The sequence below is a fragment of the Aulonocara stuartgranti genome (assembly GCF_965226115.1).
Source record: "Aulonocara stuartgranti genome assembly, chromosome: 8".
In the NCBI taxonomy this organism is placed as follows: Eukaryota; Metazoa; Chordata; class Actinopteri; order Cichliformes; family Cichlidae; genus Aulonocara; species Aulonocara stuartgranti.
Genome location: NC_138959.1, coordinates 23,401,574 through 23,429,228, shown reverse-complemented (window position 1 = coordinate 23,429,228; position 27,655 = coordinate 23,401,574). Strand labels below are relative to the sequence as shown.

At 40.9% G+C, this 27,655-nt stretch overlaps 1 protein-coding gene and 1 long non-coding RNA gene across 5 annotated transcripts in view; one reads left to right on the top strand and one right to left on the bottom strand.

Moving 5' to 3' along the window:
• Nucleotides 1-27,655, top strand: part of cacna1g (calcium channel, voltage-dependent, T type, alpha 1G subunit) — a 214,964-nt gene that overhangs the window by 159,950 nt on the left and 27,359 nt on the right. For all 4 annotated transcript variants that reach the window (XM_082543656.1, XM_082543655.1, XM_082543657.1 and 1 more), the window contains 3 exons: nucleotides 20,294-20,445; nucleotides 24,371-24,480; nucleotides 26,468-26,601. In XM_082543656.1, the coding sequence (XP_082399782.1) occupies nucleotides 20,294-20,445; nucleotides 24,371-24,480; nucleotides 26,468-26,601 (396 nt within the window). The remainder of the gene's footprint in view (nucleotides 1-20,293; nucleotides 20,446-24,370; nucleotides 24,481-26,467; nucleotides 26,602-27,655) is intronic.
• Nucleotides 461-7,311, bottom strand: LOC309712696. Its single transcript, XR_014278364.1, has 3 exons — nucleotides 6,931-7,311; nucleotides 1,891-1,977; nucleotides 461-603 (listed from the first exon to the last, which is right to left on the bottom strand). It is a non-coding gene; the product is annotated as an uncharacterized lncRNA (long non-coding RNA).

Sequence of the window (27,655 nt, the reverse complement as noted above, 5' to 3'; positions counted from 1 at the left end):
TCCACATCTTTCTGAGTCCTGCTTGATTCGAGCTTGAGCCTTTTTTTTTCCTTTTTGCTTTTTAATTTGATTTGGCCGAATACGGAAAAACGCAATTAGTGAGCTAGTATCAAATATAGTTGCTACTCTGCGGTAGAACTCCCTTTCCTTCGACCATCCTCTTTCCCTTTTACCGTGAGTAAAATGGAAAGAATTCTTAACCCAGTCTGGTGGTCACCTGCTCTGGCGCTGTTGAGTCTGCTGCAGGCTGTGGAGGCTTTTCTTCGACCCCAGCAATAATTAATCAAGCTGGATGTTAAGAAAAGCTCCCACAATCGGCAGGCTCGCAGAATTAGGACTGATGACCGCTGGAGTTAGCCGCCACCCTTTCCCTCCTCCCTTAACTTGCCTGGTCTACCGTAGACACCGTGCTTGGGATGGCCCCTTGGAGCATGCCCAGTGAGTGCTGACAGATGGGGCTTGCATGGTGGTGGGTATACAGAGCTAGAGGGAGGGGGAGTCAATGATTTCATCACCGTGGCCCGAAAAGGAGATGACCCCCCCTCCCTTCCTCTCTTCTGCATGCGGTTTAGTACAGCCGGAGGAGCAGGGATAGACCAAAATCTGGAAGAAAAGGAGGAAGAGTTTCAGCTGTAGCTTGTGAGATTTGCGAAGGAGTTAGAGCTAATTTCACGCCTGTCCCACCCTCACCTCCGGCTGTATAGGAGTTGATGACAAACTGCTTTTTTTTTTTTTTTTTTTTACCTATTTTAATACTTTCCACTGCCTCCTACACCCCACAAAACAGTGCTAGCTTCTGCTAGCATTACCCTTCTTGGGAATTTGAGGCCTATACTCATGCCTGTACAGTATTTTGCCGAATCTATTCCAAAGGCACTTTTTTATATATATGTCTATATTTTGTACAAGGAGCAGTGGACACTTTTTTTTTTAAGCCAAAAGGCAAAAAACCCAAACCTTTTCATTTCTTTTATATATATATAATTTTATTTGATAACCGGAATGTTTCCGTCGAGCTCTTGAGAAATACAGATGGAAATTGATCTTGCTTTTACAGGAGGTGTCCGCCAAGGCTATCTCATCCAATCAAGAAACTCACCCCCGACCCTGTCACACACAGTCTACGTGTACACACAGTATATGTCAAGAGGCCCTTTTAACTCGTCTTCTTCTACATCTCTGAGTTTCTTTCCCTGCTTTTTTTTTCTCCTTCTCTGATTTTTTTTCATTGAAACAGTTCTCTTCTTAATTTCTGGCTCAGTATTTTTTGCCAGGATGCTTTTTTGTTTTGGTCTTTAGGGTGGCTAAAGGGCAGTTGATTCCTTAGTAAAACGGCAATACGAAAATGAAAAGTTGCTCATAACAGTTGCAGTTGTAACTCGACAATTTGTAAAGCGGGTGTTTTTGAAACCTTTGGTTTGTGACATGTGAACGTTTTTCATCCAAAGAACTGGACTCAGAATCTCTGGAAAGACGAAAATAACCATAGGCACACAAACCAGCTTAACCTTTCATCGCTACCTTCTAAGCCTTACTCCATCCCTCTTTCCCTCTTTCTATCTCTTTGACTCTCTTCTGTCTCTAACTTTCAGCCATCTTTCCTTTCTCGCTTTCTTCGGCCTCTGCCTGACTAACACGCTCTCATTCCTCTAGATTTATTGGTTCCGGGGGTGAGTTGGGCCCTCTCTGACGGCACACTGAAAGGTACAGAGTTTCCAGCATGTTCTGTGTGTCCCTTTTTAAAACCCCACACCGCCACCGACCACGACCACCCATTAACGGTGGCTAGGGTTAATAAGTTCAATGATCACGGGAGGTAGGGCCCCATCTTGCGTCCCCGCCCCCCTGCCTCTCTCCCATCAGCTCTCAGTCCGCTGGACATGCTGTTACCTGTTTTCTCTGTCGTGCCTTTGTCTTTCACAGCTCTTCCACACCGCTCGTGATCCATCCACTGTTCACAGCACCGCACCGCTGCTGCTGCACCACCAACACCACAAGAAAGGAAGACTTTGGTGTAAAATTTAATTAGTAGGGAAACTCAGGTGGCGAGAGGGAGAGAAGGGAAAAAGATGTTTCCACATAAGAATTCCAGAGTTTCCTTTAGTGTTTTCCAGACAGACGTGGTGTAATTCTCTCAGTATATGCTTATGATGCTCTTTTCTTTTAGTTACAATAATATTTTTTCTCAGCACCAAAGCCATTTTGTCATTTGAAAGCGTGGTGACATTTTTAGAAAAAAGTGTTGCAAACTGAGAACATAAATGTTGTAATGGGCATAGAAGTATACTTTAGCATAGCTGTGCTTTAAGCTAACTCTTATTGTCAGCATGCTAACATACGTAGATTCGATAAACGCAGTATTTGACATTTATATTATTTAGTTTACTGTTTGATTGAAACACAAACCTCAAGGTGGTACTGGAGGAAACTTCTCGACATCACTATAGTAAACAAACGTTAACATAGAAGTTTAAGTAAGTAAAATTGAGCTGTCGGTGGATCTGGACGAAAAGTCGCTACCACACTCGCTAGTCATTCATCATCTTTGATTCAAACAAGACTGTAAACACTTTGTTCGATATTTCACTCTGAATGAAAGTGATCAGCTGGTAAGTGGAGTCATGAAGTTAGTAAAACCAGCCAAGAATCTATAAGCAGCTCTACTTTGACTTTGAGATCTCAGCAATCTTTTGTTTTCTTGGTTTAGTGCAGCTAAACTCAGATAAGCGTAGCGTGACAGATGCTTACTTTGATGACACCAGCATTATGTAGGAGTAGGTCACGGATAATAGGTACTGATTTGTAAATAACTGGACATGTGTCACGGCGAGATGTGCCGGTGTGTTTGTTAGAGCGGACCCGAAAGCAGACACTGGAGGAAGGAGCTGGTTTGCAAACAGAAGGCGAGCCTTTATTTCAGCTGAAAACATGAAACTATGAAACACCAAGAATAACTATGAGAAACTATAACTGACTATGATAACAAAAGGTAAAACTATGAGTATGACTCAGACTGTGACTGGGACTAGATGATATGAGGGAAATTGGCAGACGTCCCGACAATGAACAGTAAGAGACACATGACTTAAATACACACATGAGGTGATCAGGGGAAGTGGAGACACAGCTGACTAGGATGAACATAATGATGCACAGGAAATGTAAACTAAAACACAAAGACATGGAAACTGGACTTTCAAAATAAACAGGAAAACATGACAAGACACAGGCATGACAGCATTAACCAGGCAGACCAGAAACATGACAGATAAGACACAATAAACCACAAGGGGAACTGTAACACATGGGAAGATGACCCAAAGGAGACCTGCTAAACAATGAATAACTACAACTAAGGAACCCAGGATCTAAAAGTACTAACTATAAACAATGAATATCAAAATACAAGAAAACACAAAGCGCTGGGTCATACGACCCCGGACTGTGACAACATGAATAACTTGAGCTTGATATAATATATCAACAGTATATTTCTAACTAGGCAGCTCATTCTCTTTCTCTTCATACTTTATTTAAAGATAGAACACATTTTGGGGTCGACTTGAAAGAAAGGTAGATGTGAAATGTAAAAGTGAGGTCAGAGGTCAAATGTGACCTGATCTTAGCTGTAAACTATAATGTGATGTTAAGAATCCCCATATACCAGATCTTTTCCTACATTTTGCCAATACAAACAAAGGCAGCTGGATTTTAAGCAGAATTTCAAAGATAAAAGACATTTTAATGAAGGTTTGACCTAATTTGACCTTGAGGAGAGGTCATATATCATTCCCTGTATGCCTATATATTGTCAATACAAACAATGGCAGTAAGAAAAATAGTTTTAAATAGCTCTGTGCAACATTTCTATTACTTTGACTTTCAAATCAGCCTACTGAATTTAGTGAAGCCCTGCAAGGGACGTTGGAGAAAGAAGAAAAAAAAAAAAGATGGACTTTTGCGAGATGTCCCTTGCAGGGCTCCGTAGTAAGCACATCAAATAAACAGGGCATGAAGTTTTCTAATCTTGATGTTTAATAAAAAAGTCTTTTAATTTTCTCAGTTTCCCCCGCTGGTATCAAAACCTGCACTGAGTATTTCAGCATCAAGTTTGAAATTCTAGTACCGCAAGCTGCGACAACACTAGATGATAATACCGATCCTTTTTTGTTTTACACCGTTTACCATTTAGTAACAAGTTCTGGCAAACCTATTCGGTACTGACCAAAAAAGTTACTGACCTATCAAAACCAATAGGAAAGAAGCTAAAGACCAGTTTTGATTACTCAGAACTATTCGTTAAACTTTAATAATGTGTTGGATTTCTCTCTCTTGCGTTGTGTCTTGTAACTTCAGCTCACTGCTGTCACTATAGATTGGTACCAAAAAGGTACAGGTAAAATTATCTATTAAGGCTTACCAGCCTCTATTAAAAGGCCACAGAGATTCAATCAAGAAATTCCTGTTATTTGGTCCCTGAATCTTTGCTTAGTTTAGAAATCTTCATTTAGGACATCCAGAATCAGAATGTGTAGATGTTGCTATATTATTAAACTGAAATCAGCTCCAGCTTGTTTCGCTCAAGGGTTTAAACTGTTCCTTTGGTCTATTTCTACTTCATCACGTGTGCATCGTTATTAAATCATGATCTCAAATAGAATAAAAGAATGTCCGATTCACTAGGAAACACTGTGTGCAAAGGTCGCATCGGTATGAGTTGTGATTAGCTGAGACCACAGCAGGTTTGTTCACAGCAGCTGCCTCTTGTTGGGCATAAAAGGTCATCCTGGGGCGGTGTGACCACTGCCTGAATTGTCACAAGTAGTTTCCATGGAAATCTGCTAAAGGTATTGTTATGAAAGATGGAAGCTCGTGAATGAGAGTTTGTGTGAGTAGGCTTAGCTATATCCCGATGGTCCCATCATCGCCTCGGTTTACTTACAGCAGGTAAGCTGGAGTGGTGTCTGTTAATTTGCGGCACGTTCCTGGAAGGTAGACCCGGCTGTGTTGCTTCATATTCTTGTGTGCATATGAGTGTGTCGGGGAGCAGATGGCTGCAAAACAGGTTGTGAAATATGCAGGAGCAGCTATCTCATCCTCAAATCCCCCCCCCCCCCCCCCCCTTCCCTCCTCTCAGTGTGGATGAATGTCTGACCCCCACAGCCTCTCTGTTGATCCTTTTTTGCCTCAGTGTCTTGTAACATTTAGGTAGTTTTACCCAAAAGGTAATTACAGTACTGACACAAACACAAAAGTCCCACAGAAAAACTGCGTATGTGTATTTGAGGTGTCCTGCACACTCCACACTGAGGTGCATTAAGATTTCCACTGATGATGCAGGGAGGAGGAGAAGATATGTACGTGGGTGGAGGAGGTGGCAGAGATACACAAACACTGTATCAGGCTGTAATAATGCAGTGATGTAAGCACAGGTGCACGCTGAAGAAGAAGTGGCGATGCATTGTGACATGCAGAGAGCGAGCGCAGAAACACCTAAGGCTAAATTTGAAACTCTGCCCTGTTGTTGGAGTTGACTTGTTGTGTTGAGTCACAGTCAGCTGGCTGTGGCAGACACATCAAGTGAAGCTACAGTGCACTGCATGGTGTATGCAGCAAATTGTAAATATAGCTGCGTGCTGCTTCCAACCTCTCGAGGAGCTACCACAGTGATAGCGTTCTGGATCTTTTGACACACAGCGGCTTGCATCAGGGTAATGATGCTCTTAGTGTTGATGCCTGAGTCTATAGGCTGTTGGCTGTGATTATGCAGCCATAGTATTAAATGTAGTCACAGTTACTCTATAAAAAACTCTATAATGTCTTTTACAGTAACAATTTGAAGCTTGTGGACCTGAGAAGAAAGGCCCAAGTTCCCAGACCCCATCGTGTTGTCAAATTAGTGTAGAAAGTCTAAAACTGAGAGGAATTCTACTTTCAAAAAATTGTAGGGTTGCAAAGGAAATCAGCATAATTTCACTGCACTGCTTGGTTAATTCTGCAGATCTGCTCGTTATCTGTATTCCATACTTCGAAGTAGCCAGCTACATTACCACTGTACATATTATAGAGCTACCAACAATACTGCTGTAATACAGTTGTATACATGTATATTTTATACAGAGGAACCAAAACGCTACCTTCTTATACTGCACAGAAGTTGTAAGGAAGCGGTCAAACCAAATCATAGAGTTACAAAGTAAAAGCTAAACAATTAGAACAGAAACTATGAAACAAAGCCCAAGACATTCGCTTCCTCTTAGATGAAGTTTGATGACGTTTTTATTAGGGGTGCAACGATACACAAAATTCACGGTTCGGTTCGGTTCGATACTTTGGTGTCACGGTTTGATATTTTTTGATACAAAAAAATGTTCATGCTTTTTTAATTTGTCATTTATTAAAATTATAAATATATATTTTAACTCAAAATGTACAGTTTTTAAATGTAATGTTGCTGAAACAACAAAATAATAGTAAAAAATAAATCTATCTGATCGAGAAATCACTCATCTTTGGAAAAGAGAGTTTATTACAGAGAAATGTCTCTTTCCAAAATAAAAGCTATATAATACGCTTCTTCTGGGCTATATTCTCAGCAGCATATTAAACATATCAGGTCCCCATAAGGAGAATCATGTGCTAACGGCTGTCTAAATGACTCGGGTAAAGTTTGTAGCATGCGTGCTTGTTGTTTTTGTTTGCTTCCACTTGTCTCTGCACTAGGATGATATCGGCGTAAATGTGCAGTCACATTCGTTGTGTTTCCATTAGTGCTGTCAGGTTAATCTCGTTAAAATGACATTAACGCCACAACACGGCAAATCTCTGTTAACGAGCTAACTGCGCTAACACACTAGTTCCCACCCATGTAATTGAGCATTGTGTGGCACATCCGACATACTGTTTTACTTTTGTCCATGACGCGCTTACCTTCAGGGTCATACGTCACATGAAAACCAAAATAGTTCCAAAGGCCAGATCTGAATGAGGGTGGGGGAGGTTCAATTTGCCATGTTGCAATGAGCTTAGCTCCTGTCTTGCTAGCTTGAGCTGCGCTCAGTGGATCTGCGCTCGACAGTGCAGCCTAGGTGGAGTAGTCGAACGCAGATCCACTGAGCTCTCAACACAGACAGCATCGTCAGAAGAAAAGTTGATAAAATAAATTAAAAATTTTGTATTGTTCGATACATATGCGTACCGAACCGAAAGCACTGTATCGAACGGTTCAATATCGATACGAACCCCTAGTTTTTACCCCTCAGTCTTAAGGATGATGGGGTATTGTTGTCATGGCTTTCGGGTGGCTTTTAAAACAGGATGTTTAAACTGATACCAGAGGTGCTAAAAGTCTTGGACATCTTGAAAAAATATTAATTAAAGTGATATAAAAGTGATGTACCAAACTGTAATGATGGCTGAAATAAGAGTAATGAAAAAAAGAGATGTATCCTTATAGAGGCATCATTGTAAAATCCACAGTAAGTTTGTAAAACACGGATATCTTTAATAAAACAATAATTTTCTTGTTCTGTTGTAGTATCTGCTTCTATCATTATTTGAGTGTGTTTACATACACATAATATGGACCAAAAGGCTAAACAGAGAATAAAAGTTGTAATTGGGAGCAGAGAGGAAAGTAACGAGCACGGTTTAGAGAAAAGCTTTGAAAGCTGCAGTACATTTGAATATTTGAAGGTGAATGTGTTGTGAATTTGTAAGGTGATGACATGCTAACTGTTTATGACTAGAATTTAAAGTCGTACTTTTAATGTGTATGTGTTTGTGCGTTCGTGTGTGTGTGTGCGCACACCATACTCCGGCTATAAGTCAAGTCTGAGGGAACCATGGTTCTGTCGTGTTAACAGATGGCCCTCGGCTTCCCAAACACGGCGAACAGATCGCGCTGTATCCCAAGCAGCTCTGGCTGGGTCAGCCCCCACATGAATTCACTCTATCATAACACACTTGTCATCACATCTCACCCCAAACAGTGAGCTGATCAAGAAATACAAGTGCAGGACAGCGTAATATAAACCCAGAATACTGCAAACAGTCGCACACAAACATGGCTATCTGTATACCTTCACATTGACTCTCTGCTGTTTATCTGTTAGGTTTAACAGCTGTCCCTTTTTGTAACTTTATCTTTTTGATATAGGATTGCATGATTTTAACACTGACCACATATGTTTTGAGCCGTTTCCATCTCTGTTGGTGGTCTCACGTTGCTGTGGAAACTGGCATATTTAAGAGCGGATTGCCAGCTGATACTTTTCTGTAAATCAGCCTCCTACTCTGAGCCCAACAACAACAACACTTTCATGCTGTTTATCCACTAACCTTTGTGTTGTGGAACATGGCAGATTAATATTATTATTAATATATCCTGTGAACTAAATGCAATGTCATTAGCAGCAGATTGCCTTAGTAAATCTAGTTTTTATTTTAGTTAACGAAAAAAAAGTTCATATCTAGTTGTAATTTTTAGTTTTGTGTTACTTAACCATAATAACCTTGTTGTTCCTCAATCAACTGTGTTAACATCAGCATAAAAACAGGAGCTTCACTGCATGGTTTTCCATGGTTAAGCAGCTCCTGTGGGTGTGATGTGTTGATGGCCCAGTAGTTTTGTCCTTATCCAGTCTTTAAATCTGACGTCATTAGCTATGTCTGGGCCCAAACTCCGCTGCAGGTCCCAAAGTCAAAAGATCACTGCGGGATAACTGAGTTGAAAAACTGTCTAAATTCCATCATCTTTAATAAAATGATCAGCGTTCTGCTCTACCAGGTGTAACAATTAAGTTTAACATCCAGGCATCCATGAAAATGGAATTTATTAAATTTAACAGAGTTAGAAGTTAGCAGGAAGTAAGCTCGCTAGTTTCCATCTAAATGAAACACACCATGTTCTGACTGAGGGATTTATGAAACAAATTAAGACGTACAGCTCTGCTATCACTTCCAACATAAATGAAGATAAGAAACATAATATAAACAGTGAAACTGGCGGATGAACGCTAACTTTTTTCCACTCGATAAAAGTTAACGTTCCCGATGGTTAAGGACAAATGCAATCACATGGCAGGATGCTGTAAACCAAACTTTAGTCAGGAGAACAACTGAGATAATGCATCCACAATACAAGGTTAATCATTAATATACTGCTGCATGCGCTGGGCTATAGTTACATCGTAGGGTTTTAATAACTGAGCTTTAAAATGAACAGCGGTAATAAAAACCGAGAGAGGCCCACAGTGATCACTGACTGTTTTTAGGGGCTTTTTGAGATTAAATAGAACAAGATACAAAGTATTAAAACATGTTAAAAGCACAACAGCCTTATTAAACGCAGGGTAGTTTGGGCCCGTAAGCAGGGTTCATCACGTCATCGCTTAAAGACGGGATAGTGAACACTCGTACATCCCTATAATAAGCTCATATTTCCCCATGTAGATTAATGAATTTCATGTTTATTTTTTTTTATAAATTCAAGTCACATACTAATAAGTGATAAAAAAACAAAACAATTAGTATGCTCTACTGCAGCGGTCCCTAAACCCCGGGCCATGGAGCGGTACCGGTCCGTGAGTCATTTGGTACCGGACCAATCGTTATTGTTATTTTTTTTAGCGTTTCTATCGTTAACTCGGTTTCCGTGGGTCTTTTCCTGTGTGTTATAAATAAATCTTCTTTTTTTTGTACCGGTACTGGTTGTATTCTGTTGTATTTATCCGTGACACCTTAAAGGCCGGTGTCTTTATTGTCAGACATAAACCAGTACGTAGCGCAAAAAAAGTTGGGGACCGCTGCTCTAATGAGTTCTTAGGCTTTTTTTCACTGAGCTCCAAATGCATGTAAATGTATATCGAGGTTCACAAAGTTTTCCAGCTTTTTAAACTTCTGACACCAACTATAAAGACACATTTTGCTTAGCATCACACAGAGGAAGTTTTTAAACTCAAGGGAAAACTTGACAGGGCTTCATTGCTTCCCCACATATATAACGGTTTCTCTATTTGCAAAAAGTGTGCCCACAGCGCTGCAGATAACTGCGCAGGTGGTTGATGTGGACAATATGACTGTTGTATTCTTCATGTCGAGTTATAAAACTTCACCATCTTAAGTTGGGTAGTTTATTCTTATGCCACGCTGCTAATCTTTGCTGTCGACACACGTCCAGCAGTTAACAAGAACACAAGGATAATGGGATCATCCCCTCTCACGTTGGTTCCCCTGGCACCAAAAACATACACTGTGACATCCAAAAAACATTAGCGTGGATACACAAAGCAGCTTGACATTCCATGAATAGCTTTCTTCATCTATTAGCTTGGCGCGCATACACATATAAACAAGGAGCCACACAAAGCCAGCCGGTGCCAATCCATAGCTGTATCTGGGTCAGCACTAACAGAGATGAATCGAACAGAAGTTTCACATCGCCCCTCTTTCTTTCTTTCTATTCCATCGCTGTAGAAATGTAATTAATAACTGCAGCACTTTAGGGAGAGGGTGAATGGGAGAAGGAAGAGAGGCAACAAAAAAAAGTCTCAGAGGGGAGCAGGATGTGGGGGAAGGAAGTGAGAGACAGTTATATATCTTGGCAAGAAATCCCAGGGGTGTAAAAGTTTGATGCCACAAGGTGTAAGTAGCAGTGTTTAGTGAAGTGTTAAATGCGATGAATCTTTCATAACTTTTGGCGGTTAGCAGCAACTGGACGCTGTGTTACCTAGAACAGTAACCTAAACTGTAATAATATGTTTTGAAGTTACCTTATCCAGGATGCAGTGAATGAAGCTAATTTGTTTTGGTGCAATATTGCATATATTCATTAATCTCTGCTTGTGGTGGTGTGAATGAGGGATGATTGATATGTACTGAAAAAAGCGAGAATGCAGACTCAAAAATCAAAAAGCATCGAACTACTAATGAAGTTCATTCATTTGCACAGAAGGCAGCGTTTTAACTTTAATAAATGCTTCAACTGTTCTGACAGAGCATGTTGTAATTACATAGGTTGACTGAAAAGCTGTAAGTAATTTGTGGGAGCTGCGGGGGGGGATGCGCCAACAACACTCACTATGAATGTTTCATGTTGGAAACTTTCTCCATGAATATTTCATCTGCAGAAATGTCAAAAAGAGAGCAGCATGGAGCAGAGTGGGCAGACAGCCTAATATTGTAGCGCTGCCCTGCTGCACCGAAATGTAGTGATGAAAGAGACATGAGGCAGATTTTTTTTTCTTTCTTATTTCTCCTGGGCAGAGTTATTTATGCAGAGGGCCATAACTAAAAGCTGTATCTTAACCATTGTGTGTGTGTGGTTTAGTCAAGAAGAAACACTCAGTTGGAACGCCAAAAGCTGTGTCATGAGCTGCACGTGCTCATTGTTATGTTTGTCCGGGTCAAACAACATCATTTGACGAAATATATTTGTGACATTTTTCCACTTTTGTGTAGTTATGGGCTACTTGGTGGTAAAATATTCACTACCTTTTCTGATTTATTGTACTAAGTGGGGCAAGTTAGCATAACTGCTTGAGTTCTGCGGGTGATCTGCTAACAATGCAAAGACCAGTGCAGTCTATCAAAAGCAGCACAGATATTCAGTGTCAAGACTCAGTAAAGAGCTGCGGGGTAAAGCTAGCCTTGGCACAGCACTCATAGCTTTGAGTTACCCATCTGCAGTTATTACATGCTTGATCTGATAACAAATCCTTCTGGCTGTTTTTTTTTCTTGCATTATTATTTTAATAATGCAAGAATGCACGGTGTCGACGCATTAGCGCAGTTAGCTCATTTACGCGTTAGCGCTGTGCAACCCCACGTTAATGCCATAACCGCATTGACGCGGAAAGTCTCCATTAGCGAGTTAATGCAGATCACCCCGTGCGTGGGGCTGCACGGTGTCAACGCGTTAGCGCGGTTAGCTCGTTAGCGCAGTTAGCTCGTTAGCACGGTTAGCTCGTTAACGCATTAGCGCCATGCAGCCCCACTCACGGGTTGATCCGTGTTAACTCGCTACCGGAGATTTGCCGTGTTAATGCGGTTATGCCGTTAATGCCATTTTAACGAGATTAACTCTGACAGCACTAATAATTTTAATTTTTTTTTTTAGCACCAAAAAGAGCCCAGTGTGGTCCTTGATTTTTAGTGATGTAATCAGGATGATTAACTCAAAGCTTAAATACAGTGTAATATAATATGTATCATATACCATCTTCACCAACTTTGTTTAGTATATTAGCTTAGCAAGGTTGTGTGAACCTGATAGAAATGTCACTGATTGGTCGTTAATGTTATTTTATTATTTGTCAAGTTTTCATGAACCAAAACCTATTAGAAAAACGTTTCTTGCAAACTAAAACAGAGTAAATGGATTGTAGTCGTTGATGGTAACAATCTTGATAATCCCTCAGTCAAACTGAGGACCTTAAATGAGAACCTTAAATCTTATTTTCCCTTTTCAGATTTTGCGCACATATTTATGAGTGTTGAAGGGTTTTAGCATTCTTGTTGATTCAGGAACATGCGAGAATTTTGGCTTTTTGCCAAATAAAACAAGTGGAATCACAGTCTGTCAATGTTTAGTGCGTTGTTGTAAAAGCTTACTCGGACGTTTGATATGGGACCTTTTTCTTTCTGTTCTTAAAAGTAGATTAGAGCTTGTCTTAAAGTATGTATCAGTCTTTAGCAAGTATTGCAAATCTGTTATAGAGATGCCTTTTTGTGTGATTTACAGCTGTATGATGAATGGTTGTAACGCAAAATATTAGCTGAAAGTGTAGACAAATTCAAAAAGTTGGCATCAAATATCAAGTCCAGCCTTCGCCCAAGAAAGGGTGAAGACATTAAAATCAAGATCTTGCTGTTGTGCATATTGTCGCTCTCACCATAAACACATGCAGGTAAAGGAAGAAGGGTTAAACGCAGTCATTATGCTGTTATAAAGCTTCCCATCCGTCCTGTATCTTGTTCTCACCGTTTTCCCTGTTATTCCGCCTTCCACTCACTCTGTCCAATTGCTTGCATTCACCATTCAGTCCCCCATTTCAATTGGTCCATCCTGCTCAAGTATGACTCAGAAAGGTGTGTCGGTCTACTATGTGAACCAGCACAATGTGTGTCAGTGTGGGTGTGTTAAAGAGTGCTGGCACGAGTGGGTGTTACCATGCCCTGTCATTTTGAACGATGTCATGTTTCTTATTTACCTCTTCTCCTCTGGACTTTTCAGTTTGCTCTGCTGTTCCTCTGCGCTGCTCTCAAATCTGATGCGAATTCCGCTGTTTTTGTCTTTTTCTCACCACTGTGTCGCTTCCTGTCTCTTTTGATGTTCTAAGCAGGACAGCAGAGCATTCAGGAATTCCACTTAAATCTTTTTTTGACTGTAACTATTCATATTGACAATCTTTTTTTTTTCTTTTTTTTTTAGACTCAGTGTTTGCTGGATATCAAAAATGGACATCCGGTCCTTGACAATGACGGTTGACATATTTTTTTCCGGCAGATGCTGAGTCTCAAGGTTTATTACTGAACCATTCACCATGAAGGATAGGGGCATAAAAGCAGCCACTGCATCCACCCAAACACCTGCCCCATAACTGTGTTACTTATTTCCGTCCGACCTTTATAATGCATCGTAGCTGCTTTTACGTCCCGTGTCCTGCTCTTCCCTTCACAGCCATTCCCATTCCAAACTTTTAAGTCCAATTTAATCCCTACATCTCATCCTTTACTTCCATCCATATCAATTCACTCCTTATCCCACTATTCCAATCAGCTGTAAATGTCTGACAGAGCCTTCAGATACATTGAGAAGCGATCCAGCAGCCATTACACCAATGAATCAAAGCCAGAGCAGTGCCTCGTATTGTTTTCAGATTCATTGTCAGGCCTCCTTTTCATGAGAGTAGTCGACACGGCATCCCTTCCACCTCACAGCTTACTCAGGACACCCTCACATGATCACCAGGTTCTGAGAAACTTTAGGCACTTTTTGTTCCAGAACCATATGTCACATATCCAATCAAACCCAACCTGCCCTCACCCACACGGTCACAGGATACCCATAGTGCTGTGCTGTAGGGTTCTTTACCATCAGTCCGACAACCAAGGACCCTTATTTTGTCTGTATTTCCCAAAACAAGACCACCTCGAAAATGTATGCCTTCATGTTTTTGAGTGTGGCCACGTCCAAAAGCAACTGCCAGGCCAAAATCCTAATCTTTTTAATGCCACCTCCCACAAAGGAGATGGTGAGTAAGGGAAGGTGAGTAAATAAAGAGGGAAACTTGGTCTTTGAGTTGTTTTTGGACAGGGAATTGTTTATGTCCTGTTAATTCTAAGAGTTTTTCCCTCCTGTTTGACAGACCCTTGGGCAAAATTTCAGCAGGGTTTTTAGATCTCCTTTAGATGCACTTAAAATCATTAAAGTAAACCTAAAGCCAAATGTCCACTGGATTGTGGATCTGCATTCGAGCTGAGCTACATTCTTGTAGTGTATGCAGGAAATGTTTCAGGGGTGGAGCATCATCCAGCCTCTTTTCTAAGATACTTTTAATTTTCTGTATTTTACTCTTTTAAGTGTGCCAACAAATGCTTTTGGGTAGTACTTTAGCTACTGATTGACCTCAGAACCCGGTAGCCACTGATAAAACTCATAACCTCCAATGTCTATCCTTAACTAAGACAGCGTGTTTGAGATGGAGGTTGTATTGAGGGCTGTACTAAGTACTAAGGCAGTGTATACTCTAACTTGAATAAGGATGACATTTATCTTTTGTCCTGCCTCCCTCCTCTCACCTGCTCTCACCCCTAGCTATTCGCAGCAAATTGCTGCCCCTCTGTGAGCGTCTGCTGGAGGTTTCTTCCTGTGAAATGGGAGTTTTTCCTTCCCACTGTCACCAAGTGCTTGCTCATAGGAGGTTGTGTGATTGTTGGGGTTTTTATAATTGTAGAGTCTTTAACTTCCAATATAAACAAGGTGACTGTTTCAATTTAGTGCTATAAAAATAAATTGAATTGAATTAAATTGAGCAATTTAGTTGGTAATAATTGTAATAGTTTGGTCTCCTCTAAGAAGGCAACATTTGGTTTGTGGCTAACTCTTTTTGAATGTTTATAGTTGTGTTAATAACACAAATATTATCGTTAATTATTTTTATCAGATCAGTACAGCAGCAGCATGGGGATGACTTGGGGATGAATGGCAAACATATGACTTTTATAACTAACAACTAAATGAACATTTATTTCTATTTAAGCTCCATTAGCTAGGGTACTAATAATAATGATAATTGTAATCGACAATATTAAATCATTTTCCAATAAAATAAATAGATTCTTGTCCTCCAATTGCAATAAAGCTTATTCATTAGTAGAGACACAATGACATGGAGTCCCTCAAGACAGGCCTGTCATCTCAAAGAATGGAGTCAGTCTCAGATTACATGATTTTTCTTTTTCATTTTTAAAATCTTTCTTTATACAGCACCAAATTAAAACAACAGTCACTTCAAGGTTCTTTATATTGTAAGATAAAGACTCTGCAATAATTCAGAGTACACCCCAACAATCAGATGACCCTGCTATGAGCACTTGGCGACAGTGGGAATGAAAAACTCCCTTTTAACAGGAAGAAACCTCCAATAGAACCAGACTCAATGAAACAGGACAAAAGACAGACTGTGGATCAGAGCCAGAGATTAATAACAATAACATGATGATAAGATAGAAGAAACTGAGACAGGCTAAAAAAAATTACTAAAATTATTATGAAATTATAACATTTTGGGGTAAAAAGCTCATAAAGACGGATGAATGGAGCCATTTGAATGGCAACTGGTGCTCTGCTCAGCTAAGACAAAGATGCAGCTTAATGCAGCCAGATCTGGTGGACATTAACTGTAAAAGTAATGAAGTTGAAATAATTGTAAAGTTTTATTCTGTATGAACCCCCAGCATTTTCAGGGTTCATTTTTAACCTAACAGGGAGAACAGCAGGCATAAGAAGCTCTAAGTCCCTGCCCCTTTTGCCCCGGCTGGTCCTGTTACACTTTCACACAAAAGCGGTGTCGCGAATGAGGATGGAAGCGCAAAGAACAGATGCCGGGACCTTCACGGGCGGTCGGTCACGGCCCCTCTGTGCATTTGCGCTCATCCTCATTCCTTTTCAAAGCTCAGAGAGGAGGCTCCACCTGCCACATCAGTGAAGGACGTGCAAGGAGAAGGGGAAGTGGAGACAGAGGAAGTGAAAGTGGGAGCCGAAGCAAAATCATTTTCCAATCCTCTGAATGTTTTGGTAGCCCAGCTGGCTTAGGGGAGGAAAAAATAATTGCCAGTGTGATTGAAAGTAGGAGTTGCGTGAGCTCTGCTCCTCATTAAGGAGAAGCTTTCTTTTTCTCCAGTGGAGGCAAAAAGAGCAGCGGGAGTTAGAGCAGGGGAGCAGGGGCAGCCGGTGTAATTTGGCTCCCTAAACTTTCACCTTCTCTTCTCACACTTCATTCGCTATGCTCCTCCAGAGACTAGTTGAGTTTTAGCCAAACGGTTTATGTCTCACTTTCTTCTCCCTTATCCACATATCTCTTGTTGGGCCTTGCCCTTGCTGCCACATCCATAATGTTAAGGGCAGTGCTCACTTACTTACTCAGATCACTTTTTCAGGGAGAGGAAAGTGAGCCAAGCTTTAGCTAACTTTAGCTATGGTGTAGAAAACTTTTTCTTTACTCTAAAGGAATGTAAATAGGGCAATAGGACAAAAAAACAACATGTTATGCAGAATATCTAAATGAATGAGATATAGGAGATGGGGTGGTAAAGCAAAAGTATTGCTCCTCTGTGTGTGTGTGTCTGTCTGGCTTAGCCGGCAGTGCACCTGCAGACGGTAAGTAGAGCAGAGTAAAAATAATGTTTGCTCATTCAGAGATGATGGACGAGCTCGTAAATGCAAACTCCCAGTGAATGAACCAAGCTGTTGCGTCCCCGCAAGGGCCATACCCAAAACCCCATTTCAAAAAGCATGTGTCCCAGACATTTTACATCTGCTTTATCACTGTCTACTCAGAGGCCAAGTGCCGAAACATCCATAAGAGTTTGGGCGTTTATATATATAAATATATATGTAAAAAGTCGCAGACAAGACGAGGAAATGTTGGTGCGGAGATAATTCCAGGTGCCGTCCTGCTGCAAAAGCAAAGCAGGTGACGGGAGCGCGTCAGCTTGTGTTAGCACATTAATTTGAAAAGCCAGACCGCTCACACCAGAAGCCACATCGTTTTCACTGTCTGGCACGCACATGTCTGCGGTCAGACTTCCACCGCTGGCCGCCCCCGCGGTTCTGCCTGCACCACTGACATTCAGGTTCATCGCTCCTGCTGTCAATATCAATAATTACCAGCGGGCACAAAATTGGCTCTCAGCGAAGATGAACTGGAGCACAAATATAGAATGAGTTCACTTGAAGGCACTCCTTAGAGTTCAGACCTCAACAAGTCTTCAACTCTCCGTTATTTACCTTGACAGCACCAAAGACAACAAAGCAGGTTTATTATCAGAGGCAGGCTTTATTTCTTAATGTTCTGTGCCCATGAGTCTGACTTCTCATATGTGGCATAAACAAAAGTTTTCAGGAAGAAACTATTAAAAGTCAAACACCTTAACTTGTTTAAATATCGTCGATTTAGGGACATATTTTCGGGCATGACCCTTTAGCCTCTTAGTTTTAGATCCCTATCTTTAAGTAAGACTTCTGACCTCTTCGTGCTCAGTGGAGGACCGTTGTTTGCATTGTTGTGCATGCAAACAAAACATGCGTCCATGCTTTATTAAATAAATAAAATAAATAAAAATCAGCTTTCTCCTCCATCCTCCGTCGAAGTCCACCATCTTGAATGACAGCAGAACGGCATTGAGGGCTTTCTTTAAGACTGCCACACATGAAACTATTAAATGGGAAGGAACCAAGCTGACTGGTGAGCACCAACTGACCTTTCTAAATAAGAGTGGAATGTCAGTAAACTGGTCATCTTGCACAGATAGAAAAGTGTAAATAAACTCCAAATGAAGCCAGGTCTTAATGATAAATCCCCACAGCACTGTTTCCACCAATAGAAGCAATAATAGATTAGACATATCACATCATTGCTTTACTCTGAATTTCTATTTTTAACAGAAATATTAGACTCGATCCTTAATTCCAGGTGCTGCAACTCTGCTAGTCTTTGTTTAGCGTGCTGTCAATGAAATGAACAACCTCCCACGCAAAACTCTTACATCAAAAGCTTTTCGGCAGTTCCTATGACAGGACATAAAATCTTATAGGAAGTGAAAAGTGGCATTTCTTTCACTTATTTAACACTGAATCGCATGTTTTAGCTGTAATTAATTAATGCAAACAGTATTTTTGCTGCTATGAAGGAGCACTCACATCAGATCGATAGGTCTGACCGCTTCCCTTTGTTGTATCGCTAAAGATAACGCAGCGAAAATGCTAAGGCATGCCACGCGTAATTATAGCGTAGGCGGTTTCATCCTCTTGAGCGCATTTTATCCTGCCTTTAATTGATGTGTTTGTGCCTGCAGTCAGTTTTGAGGAGGCCATTAGCTGACTGTGTTGTTTTTATTTTGAATATCACGCTTATATTTTAATTAGATTTGTGTCTTTTGTTTGTATTTAATTGGGAAAAATAGCCTAAGTCAAAGATAGCAGTACTCGAACGCGCGATCATTTTAGTTTAAAGCTAAACGAGTTACCTTCCTCCCTTTTTGTCAAGTCACGCTCAAAGTTTCTGAAGGGCAGCCAATCACAGGTTTTGACATTGACCGCCATAAATACAAAAAGGAATACTGCATACAGTGGGATAGATGGAGCTCAACATTTATAACTTTGCACCTGCTAAATTTTATATCATAAATACACATCTTGATTCAGATAGATAGATATGTGTGTCTTTTTTCTATACTGGTTTTCCTGATTCAATAGGGAACCCTGTAGGCACATACCATGAATGGCACACACATATGGTAAATGGTAAATGGCCTGCATTTGTATAGCGCTTTTCTAGTCCATAGGACCCCAAAGCGCTTTACACTACATTCAGTCATTCACCCATTCACACACACATTCACACACTGGCAATGGCAAGCTACATTGTAGCCACAGCTGCCCTGGGGCGCACTGACAGAGGCGAGGCTGCCGGACACAGGCGCCACCAGGCCCTCTGACCACCACCAGTAGGCAAACATGGGGTTAGTATCTTGCCCAAGGATTTTTGACATGCAGCCAGGATGCAGCCTGGGATCGAACCACCGACCTTCTGATTAGTGGCTGACCTGCTCTGCCACCTGAGCTACAGCCACCCCACATACACACTGGGAATAGTCTGAGTTCAGCACAGCTGCAGTCACAGTTAATTGGGTAGACAGGGAGTGCTCACAACACCCAAAGGATCTTTTTTTAAATGTGTGTGTTCCCTTTTACATCCCTTTACTCGTGTGACCTAGAGCCTCTCCTTCACTGATGGAGTGTTAGGGTGATAGATGGAATGAGTCTTCTCTCTCTTCCTCACCCTGACTCCCAGCCTATCCATCCATCCATCCATCCTCTCTGGACAAAAAGGAAGGGGTGAGGAATGAAGTGATGGATGAGTATGGAAAAGTTTCCTAATGCGTTAATGTTCTTCTCCTGAGAGGAGGGGAGCAGAGGAGATAAGGAGAGGCCGTGTCACGTGATGATCAGGGAGAAAGAGGGCGAGAGGGCCACATCTCCAACCTGGAATAGCCCGACAGCAGCCGCCTCCCTGGAGTTTCTCTTTCAAACCCACGTTGAGCACTTGCTGTTTGTCTCTTATCGTGTCAGGGGAGAGTTATTTAAAAAAAGAAAGAAAGCAAGAGAGAAAGAAAAGAAAATTTGATCAGAGGGGAGGGGATCTGATTTGATTAGTCGTGACTCCAGACCACAGGAGCGCTTGGCTGTAGTCTCTCTTTCTCTCTCTTCATTATCTGATCGGCCTTCTCTTTTTGCATCTCTTCCCATACTCTCATATTCGTAATGGGAGTCAGCCATTGTGAGTGACTTTAATGCACTGATGTTCCACTAACAACTTTCCTTTAAAACAAGGCTTCGTCGACTCCAGTCCTCAACACAGCAGCTCTACTGTATGTTGTCCCAGTGTAAAACCTCCTGTCTCACTTTCTGAACATCACCACCTCCTCCTTCTCCTTCTCCTCCTCCTCCTCCTCCTCCTCACCCCTGCCTTCACCCCAACTCCCCCCAACCATTTCCCACTTCCAACAGAAGCTCAGAGTAAGCCCTACTACTCGGATTACTCCCCCACCCGCCTTCTCATCCACAAGATGTGCACCAGCCACTACTTGGACCTGTTCATCACCATCGTAATAGGCCTCAACGTCATCACCATGTCAATGGAGCACTATCAGCAGCCTAAGGTCAGATGTTTGGGAAAACAGGATGCTGGCTTGGCTCAGTCCTTTGGAGGAAAAAAAGAGAAAAAAGTTTTACACATATGTATACATGTCAATCTAAAAAAAATCACTATGTTTGAATATTAATATTGAATATAAATGAAAAAATATTCATGTTAAATATTAAAAATTCCTTTGGATGTTCTTTTTCCATGAGTGGTTTTTAATTACCATCTCATATCAGTCACTTCAGATGATAATGAATACAGTGCAGCTTCTCATAGTCCTACAGTTACAGACAAATGCACGCTCTTTTGTTGTGTCAGGAGTCTAATTCTTCAAATTTTGCCAATTCTTTCAAGTTTTCCTGCCATGAAAATAATATAAAAAGCTGATTATTGGCAACGCACGTTGGCTGTTAGACACTCCATTCCTTAATCTTCAGGTCAGTGGCGTCTAAAAACGAATGTTGTTGGAATTCTAGTTCAGCCTTCCAGAAACATGAGGTTTATAGCTTTGAATGCTTTAGGAGACAGTGTCAGGTGAACAAGCCTTTCCAACGATAATAAAATACTAATGAAAAAAACCCCGCCTCACCAGTTCTTTGAACAAGGCTGAGAGAGGGATAAGGTCATCAGGGAAAACAAATGAAAGTTAGATAAGAACTGTAAAAAGCTTGGCTAGAAAGGCAGTGGTAAACTATAGAGGGAGGTCAAAAGAATAAATACTGAATATTTGGACAATCAGTGAAAAGAAAAAAGTCATATTAAAGGACTTTAAATAATGCTCCAAACTGTAGAGAATTAAGGTAACCAGGTTTAGCCCAGATCCAATCCATTAAAGAAAGGTAATTATATGAGAATCACTGAGGTCTGGTTATGGATTCTGAGGATTTATAGTCTATATTTTAATCACCATCAGGCATCAGGCTTTGCCAGCTGGGATTTCTCCAACACTCAAATATGAGTCCATCACTTCATGTATCACATTGTTGGCCAACAACAAACTGAGGTGGATTTTTGAAAAAATAAATGTGACTGAGTGGATAAAGTTGTTTTAAGCAAGATGCATCAGATATCAATGGAGAGTCAACAAAAGCATAGGATTGCATTACAGGGTGGATAAGGGTATTGTAAGGCATGGTATATGAAAATGTAGAGCAGGAAGCTAGATCCTAGCAACATGCTAAGAATATTAGTAGACAGTAAAAAATTACATGAGCCCTAAATTGAAGTTGTTTTTTGAATTCTCTAAATATCTGGCTAGTACCACAATATAATGTTTGAATTGTTGCCTCTGATTGCCATCACAGTGGATTTTAGATCAAACAATCAAATTTCAACTTTTAACTTTAATTCAGGGATTTCATAAAAGCCTTGCATTAACTGTTGATGAATTATAGCCATTTTTATGCATGTTACCCCATTTTCCACTGTTTCTGAGGCAACTGATTGACAAGCAGGTTCACGGGCATGTGAGGCCCAGGTCCAGAGAAAGTGAGAGAGTCTATCTTAAAGCTGAAAACAATTAACCTATTAAACAGACAGCAAAAACTTTAGGAGTCACCAAATCATCAACTAGTTGTTTTTTTTTAAAAAAGGACATGATGACAGAATTCTTTCCATGGTTAAGAAAAACAACTTCACAACATCTGTCAAAGTCAAGCACACTCTTGAGTGGGCATATCGTTGTCGACCCTAAAATGAAGAGACACCTTCATGAATGTAAATATAAAAGGGTTTACAACGAAGAAAACATCTAAAACAGTTCTGTCACTGGAGCCTATCCCAGCTGTCTTAAGGGGAGAGGCAGGGTACACCCTGGACAGCTTAACAGTCTGTCGTAGGGCAAAGACATAGACACAACCATTCGCAGTCACATTCACTCCTATGGGCCATTTAGAGTTTCCATTCTGCATGTCTTTGGACTGTGGGAGGAAGTTGGAGTACCTGGAGAGACCCACACAAACACAGGGAGAACATGCAAACTCCACACACAGAAAAACCCTGGCCTAATGGTGGAATTGAACTCAGGACATTCTTGCTGTGAGGCAACAGTGGTAACCACCGTGCCACTGTGCTGCCAGACAGGCAGCTCAGTAGGTAGACTGGTTGCCCCATGATCAAAAGGTCAGGGGTTCAAATTCGTACCAGATCTACACAATGGCTGCCCACTGCTTCACTGAGTGAGTGGCTTAAATTCAGAGGACTAATTCCCTATGGGATTAGTATATGTTTATATATAATTTGTATAGATGAAAGTGAAATTATGTTGGGGGAAAAGGATTCAGAAGAAGGGAAACAGCTCGTGATCCAAAGCATAATACGTCATCTGTCAAACACGGTGGAGGCTGCCTTTGGAAGCGAGCCACTATTGTCTATTGATAATGTGACGTTACCAGGAGAAGCAGGATGAGTTCTACAGTATACAGAGCTGTGCTCTCTGTCGCTGCAAAAGATTTTCATCCGAGTGCGGAGAGAGTCCTTACATTTAAAATAATGCTAGTTAGTTCAGTTACTTTTGAGCTTCTGAAAATGGGGTACCACATGTCAAAACAGCTGTAATTTCTAAACAGTTACCACAGTTCAGCCAAACTTATAATAAATCTGCGAGTACTGCATTTGGGTCCTCTTTCTCTTCACACCTGACCGTGACAACCCTGAGGCATCTTTATCATTTGATTTAAAATCTACTGTGGTCACAAACTGAGTTACTGTCCAAACATTTATGGAACTAACCATATAAAGCTGATCTCTGTCAGTAGGTACTAGAGAATATGTTAAGGTACAGTAGAAGGTTTGGTGGTTTAGAGCAGTGATTGGTTAAACTGAATGATGTTTTCAAGGAGCCGTTGGTGTCAGATTAGAAGCTTTTTGGCTAGAATGTGGGGGTTTTACGTTTTAGTACAACAGAAGGTTGTACCAGCGGATACCCTTAAGAGAAACAGAATGTTGTTTGTTAGAAGGCAGTAAGACTGAACAGTGTTATTGGTTAGGATAGAAAGTTTAGCACAACAGATGGTGGCCAATACAGTGCAGCATCTCTGGGAAGAGTAAGAGGTTTGCTAAAATGCCTGGAATTTGTTTTTTGTTTGTTTATCTTGTACAACAACATCATTAGTAAAATTGTTATTAGATAGAATTGCCGAGTATAGATATTAAATAATGTTAGGTAGAACTGAATATATTTGGTTTGATAAGAGACTACTTGGGAGTATGATATGTCAACAGAGAGTGCTAGCATAAAATGTTGTTATAAGTGTAAAATCTTCCTGCAGGAATCAATCAATGGTCTCTGACTGCTTTTAAAGTAGAACAAATTGTAGAAAATAGAAAATAATAGATGGCTGGCATCAAGGGATTTATCACAAACTGGTGTTAGTGTATGAACTGCCACCAGTGAGACTTCAGTCCAATCCCTCCTGATGACCAGTTCCCTCCACAGCTCTCTGTTAAAGGTCAGTTTTTACATGCAGATGGGAAATGTGAATTCTCCCTCCAGCAAAAAAAAAGAAAGAAGGAGAAATGGCCACTTTGATTCTAATGGGCTTTTCATGGAGAATGAGGGAGGAACAGAGGGGATGGTGTGATCTATTCATGGAATGGCTAATTCTGAAGAAAGGACAGCCTTTGCATTATGGACCCTTTAGTATTTTATGTAAGGATTATAAAAGCATGAACGTGGTTTATTTAAGCTGCAAAACTAAGCAGCATAACAAGCCATTCAGTTTAAATCAGTGTTTTCCCATTAAAATATGAAAAAGATAGCAGCGAGGTGAGATCATTTCATTGGTTTTCTCTGCAGCTTCAGCACATTTCGATAAATAATGAAAACCACAGATCGCCATGGTGGAGTAAGAGAGAAAATTTAATGCCGGCTTTACAGAGTTGTTAAAATGAATACTTTTGCACTTTATGAATCTGTAACTTTTTTTTATCATTTCTCTCAGGAGCTGGATGAAGCACTGAAGATCTGTAACTACATCTTCACTCTCATTTTTGTGCTGGAGTCGGTCTTCAAGCTGGTTGCCTTCGGCTTCCGACGCTTCTTCAAGGACAAGTCAGTATATAAATCTCTCGCAAGTTCCCCGACGTGTCATGTTGAACTTTCCTACACTGACACAAAGAAAAACTGAGATTCTGAAGAAACATTTGCCTCCTGTTTTTCGGTTCTGACATTTGGGGTGGATGTGATATTTTAGTAGATTAGTGGTTGCAAGCACTTGTCTTTAAATTGTGAGTCATGTAGAAAATCTGAGGCAGCGTTCAGACAAGTTAAATGAGCTTTTTCTAAGGTGCTCCAGCGACTGGTTCTCAGAGAGGCCTGCATGAATACAAACAGCCTTGTTAAACACCAATAAAACACAAATGCCTTAGATGATTTCATAGCTTTGAAATCTCTGGCTTTCTGGTGAAAACCACACAATAATACACAAACACAATCCCAGCAGCATTGCTGCATACTGGCACATGTTGCATATAAAGAAATACACCCACTAAACCCACACGCTTCAGTGGAGACATCGTGTTTCTGGACCAGAGCTGACCACCTAGGAGTCCACGATGTCTGTCCCGTTCACCAGAGAAAGACCATTATCCTTTTCAAGTCTGGCAAGAACCCAGTTTAAGAACAGCTCAGTCCACAACCTTTTATTTTTGTTTCCAGGTACAGCAGCATTTAGCCAAAAAAAACCCTGAGCTAATTTAAAAATACATATATAATTTCAGGCGGATTGATTAATGCAGTTTGAGTAGATGTAGGGATATGTGGATTTAAATGTCAAACTCTGAGTGAAACAAAGCCTCACATGGATATTAACAATGTAAATAGCAGTACAATAACCAGGTTACTGCGACCACCCACCTCTGTCTTCAGGTTTTATACACAGCAAAATCTCCAGTGTTAAATTAACACTAGAGAGTGTCTATATGGGTCCACACCTCTGAGTGTTAAATACAACACTGTTGAGTGTTAAATTAACACTTTTGACAGTGTTATATGTTTAAAAGTAACCTAGTCAGTTTTGAAGATTAACAAAGACTAACACTCAGCAGTGCTGGTTTTCTAACACTGGAAAATAACTCAAAATGTTAGAAATATTCCAGTTAGAAAACCAGCACTGCTCAGTGTTAGTCTTTGTTAATCTTCAAAACTGACTAGGTTACTTTTAAACATATAACACTGTCAAAAGTGTTAATTTAACACTCAACAGTGTTGTATTTAACACTCAGAGGTGTGGACCCATATAGACACTCTCCAGTGTTAATTTAACACAGGAGATTTTGCTGTGTACGTTCACTTCGTTCCAGACTTGTCGTTTATTGAACGGCAACTTCAAAACTGGTCATGTCTGAACATTTTGTGGACTACGCCTATGTGACTGGAATCACATCGTGGCTGCTTTTTAAAAAACTTTCCTCATAGCACTTAAAATAGTCAGCACGCTCTCACTGTCATGGAGAAAATGATCCGTCTCTAAATTTCATGAGTTATTTGATTAGTTAAATATGCATGACTAAAGCTTTGGAACACTGAGGTGATACATTATACAGAATCTTTTGAGCGTCACTGTAGACTTAAAAAAGGCCATGAAAGCTGTGTTGTACCCAGGATTCTTCCTTAGCGTTATCCATTTTCTATCCATGTTGAAGTTCTCCTAAATAAGGGACCGTCTCTGTCTCTGTCTGGGCAGAATTGTGGTGGAGTTCTTACTATTGTGATGTCAAATTTGGAGTGTTTCCTCTAAGCACTCCAACTTACTCAGTCAAAAACATAAGACTGCAGTTCTGAGTTGGACTGTTGTCGATTTCTTAAAGTTCAAAGTCATCAGATCTGTGACTCAGTTCTGACTGAAGTCCACTTCATATGATTGGAGTTCACACTTGTGTGATGGTGGAAATGACTCACATATGGGTGATTTGTTTGAGTCCATTTTTGCAGCCAATCACATTTATCCGAGGTTTCAGTGAAAACAACTAACCCAAGTCTGTGTTTGGTGCTGATGAGTATGTTTTGTGTACGTCTGTGTGTGGTTGTTGGCGTGTAGGTGGAACCAGCTGGATCTGGCCATCGTGCTGCTGTCCATCATGGGCATCACTTTGGAGGAGATTGAGGTCAACGCTTCCCTGCCCATCAACCCCACCATCATTCGCATCATGAGAGTGCTGAGGATTGCTCGAGGTATGACACTCCCCCCCCCCCCCCCCCCCCCGACCCTTACACAGTGTGAGACACCAACACACAGCAAACTCTTTCAAGGTGCTGTACTTTGAAGATGATGTAAAACACACATCCCCGGGACTCCCCTTTTTGTCATTTTTTGCATGGCAGATCTCAGCATGGTTCGGGCAGGCTGTGAGCCGACCAGATGGCACAGAGACACACAGTCAGCTGACAAACTGAGAAGAAGCGAAGGGAGAGAAAAACACAGGGTGAGGAAAGTGAGCTTAGGGTGTGAGAGAGCCAAAACACACTGTGACAGTAAGTGAACTAAGCTGCAAGAAGCTAAGGAGAGGATGGGGTACAGTAAAGAAGGATGAAAGAGATGTAAGAATAAAAGAGAAATAAACGAAAGAGATGGGATTGATGAATGACTTCTGACCTTAAAATAGACTACCAGAAGGTGAGATGAAGTCAGGAGTGAAATAGGTGTGCAGAGTAAAAGAGGTTCAGGCTGATTATTGGAAGATAGGAGAGATAAGAGGCTTTACCTGAAGGCTTGAGGAGAGGAAGCAAAAGGAAGGAAGATGAGAGAAAGAGGAGCTAAGACATGCAGAACGGGAGCCTGTCTGTTTGGTCCAAACACTGAATGTGCAGCGATGAGGTAGCATGGAAGTCGTGATTAATTGTTGTCGCTCAGCCGACCCAAACACATTTTTTGCTTTGTTTGTCTGTGTGTATTTGATGGGTCCAGTCTTTCTGTCTGGCATCAGCATGCCTCTCATAATCAGTCTGAGCAGGAATCTGAGTTAGCTAGATTAAATTCACATGTTGTCAGCATTGGAATCAAAAGGCGGTGGGTTTTCTGTCCAACGCTGTCAGTGAGATGCATCACATGTGTGTCCTTTGTGCACAGAAAAGCTGGCAGAAATTCCAGCTGTGTAAGTTAACAGACTAATCAATATCACAACTCAGACACAGGAGAATCTGATGGATTAAAACTAAGTGTTGTTTTACATTTAATGTTTAAAACAGAATGTAGGCTTCGACCATGTGCGAATTTGATGTAGTCCAC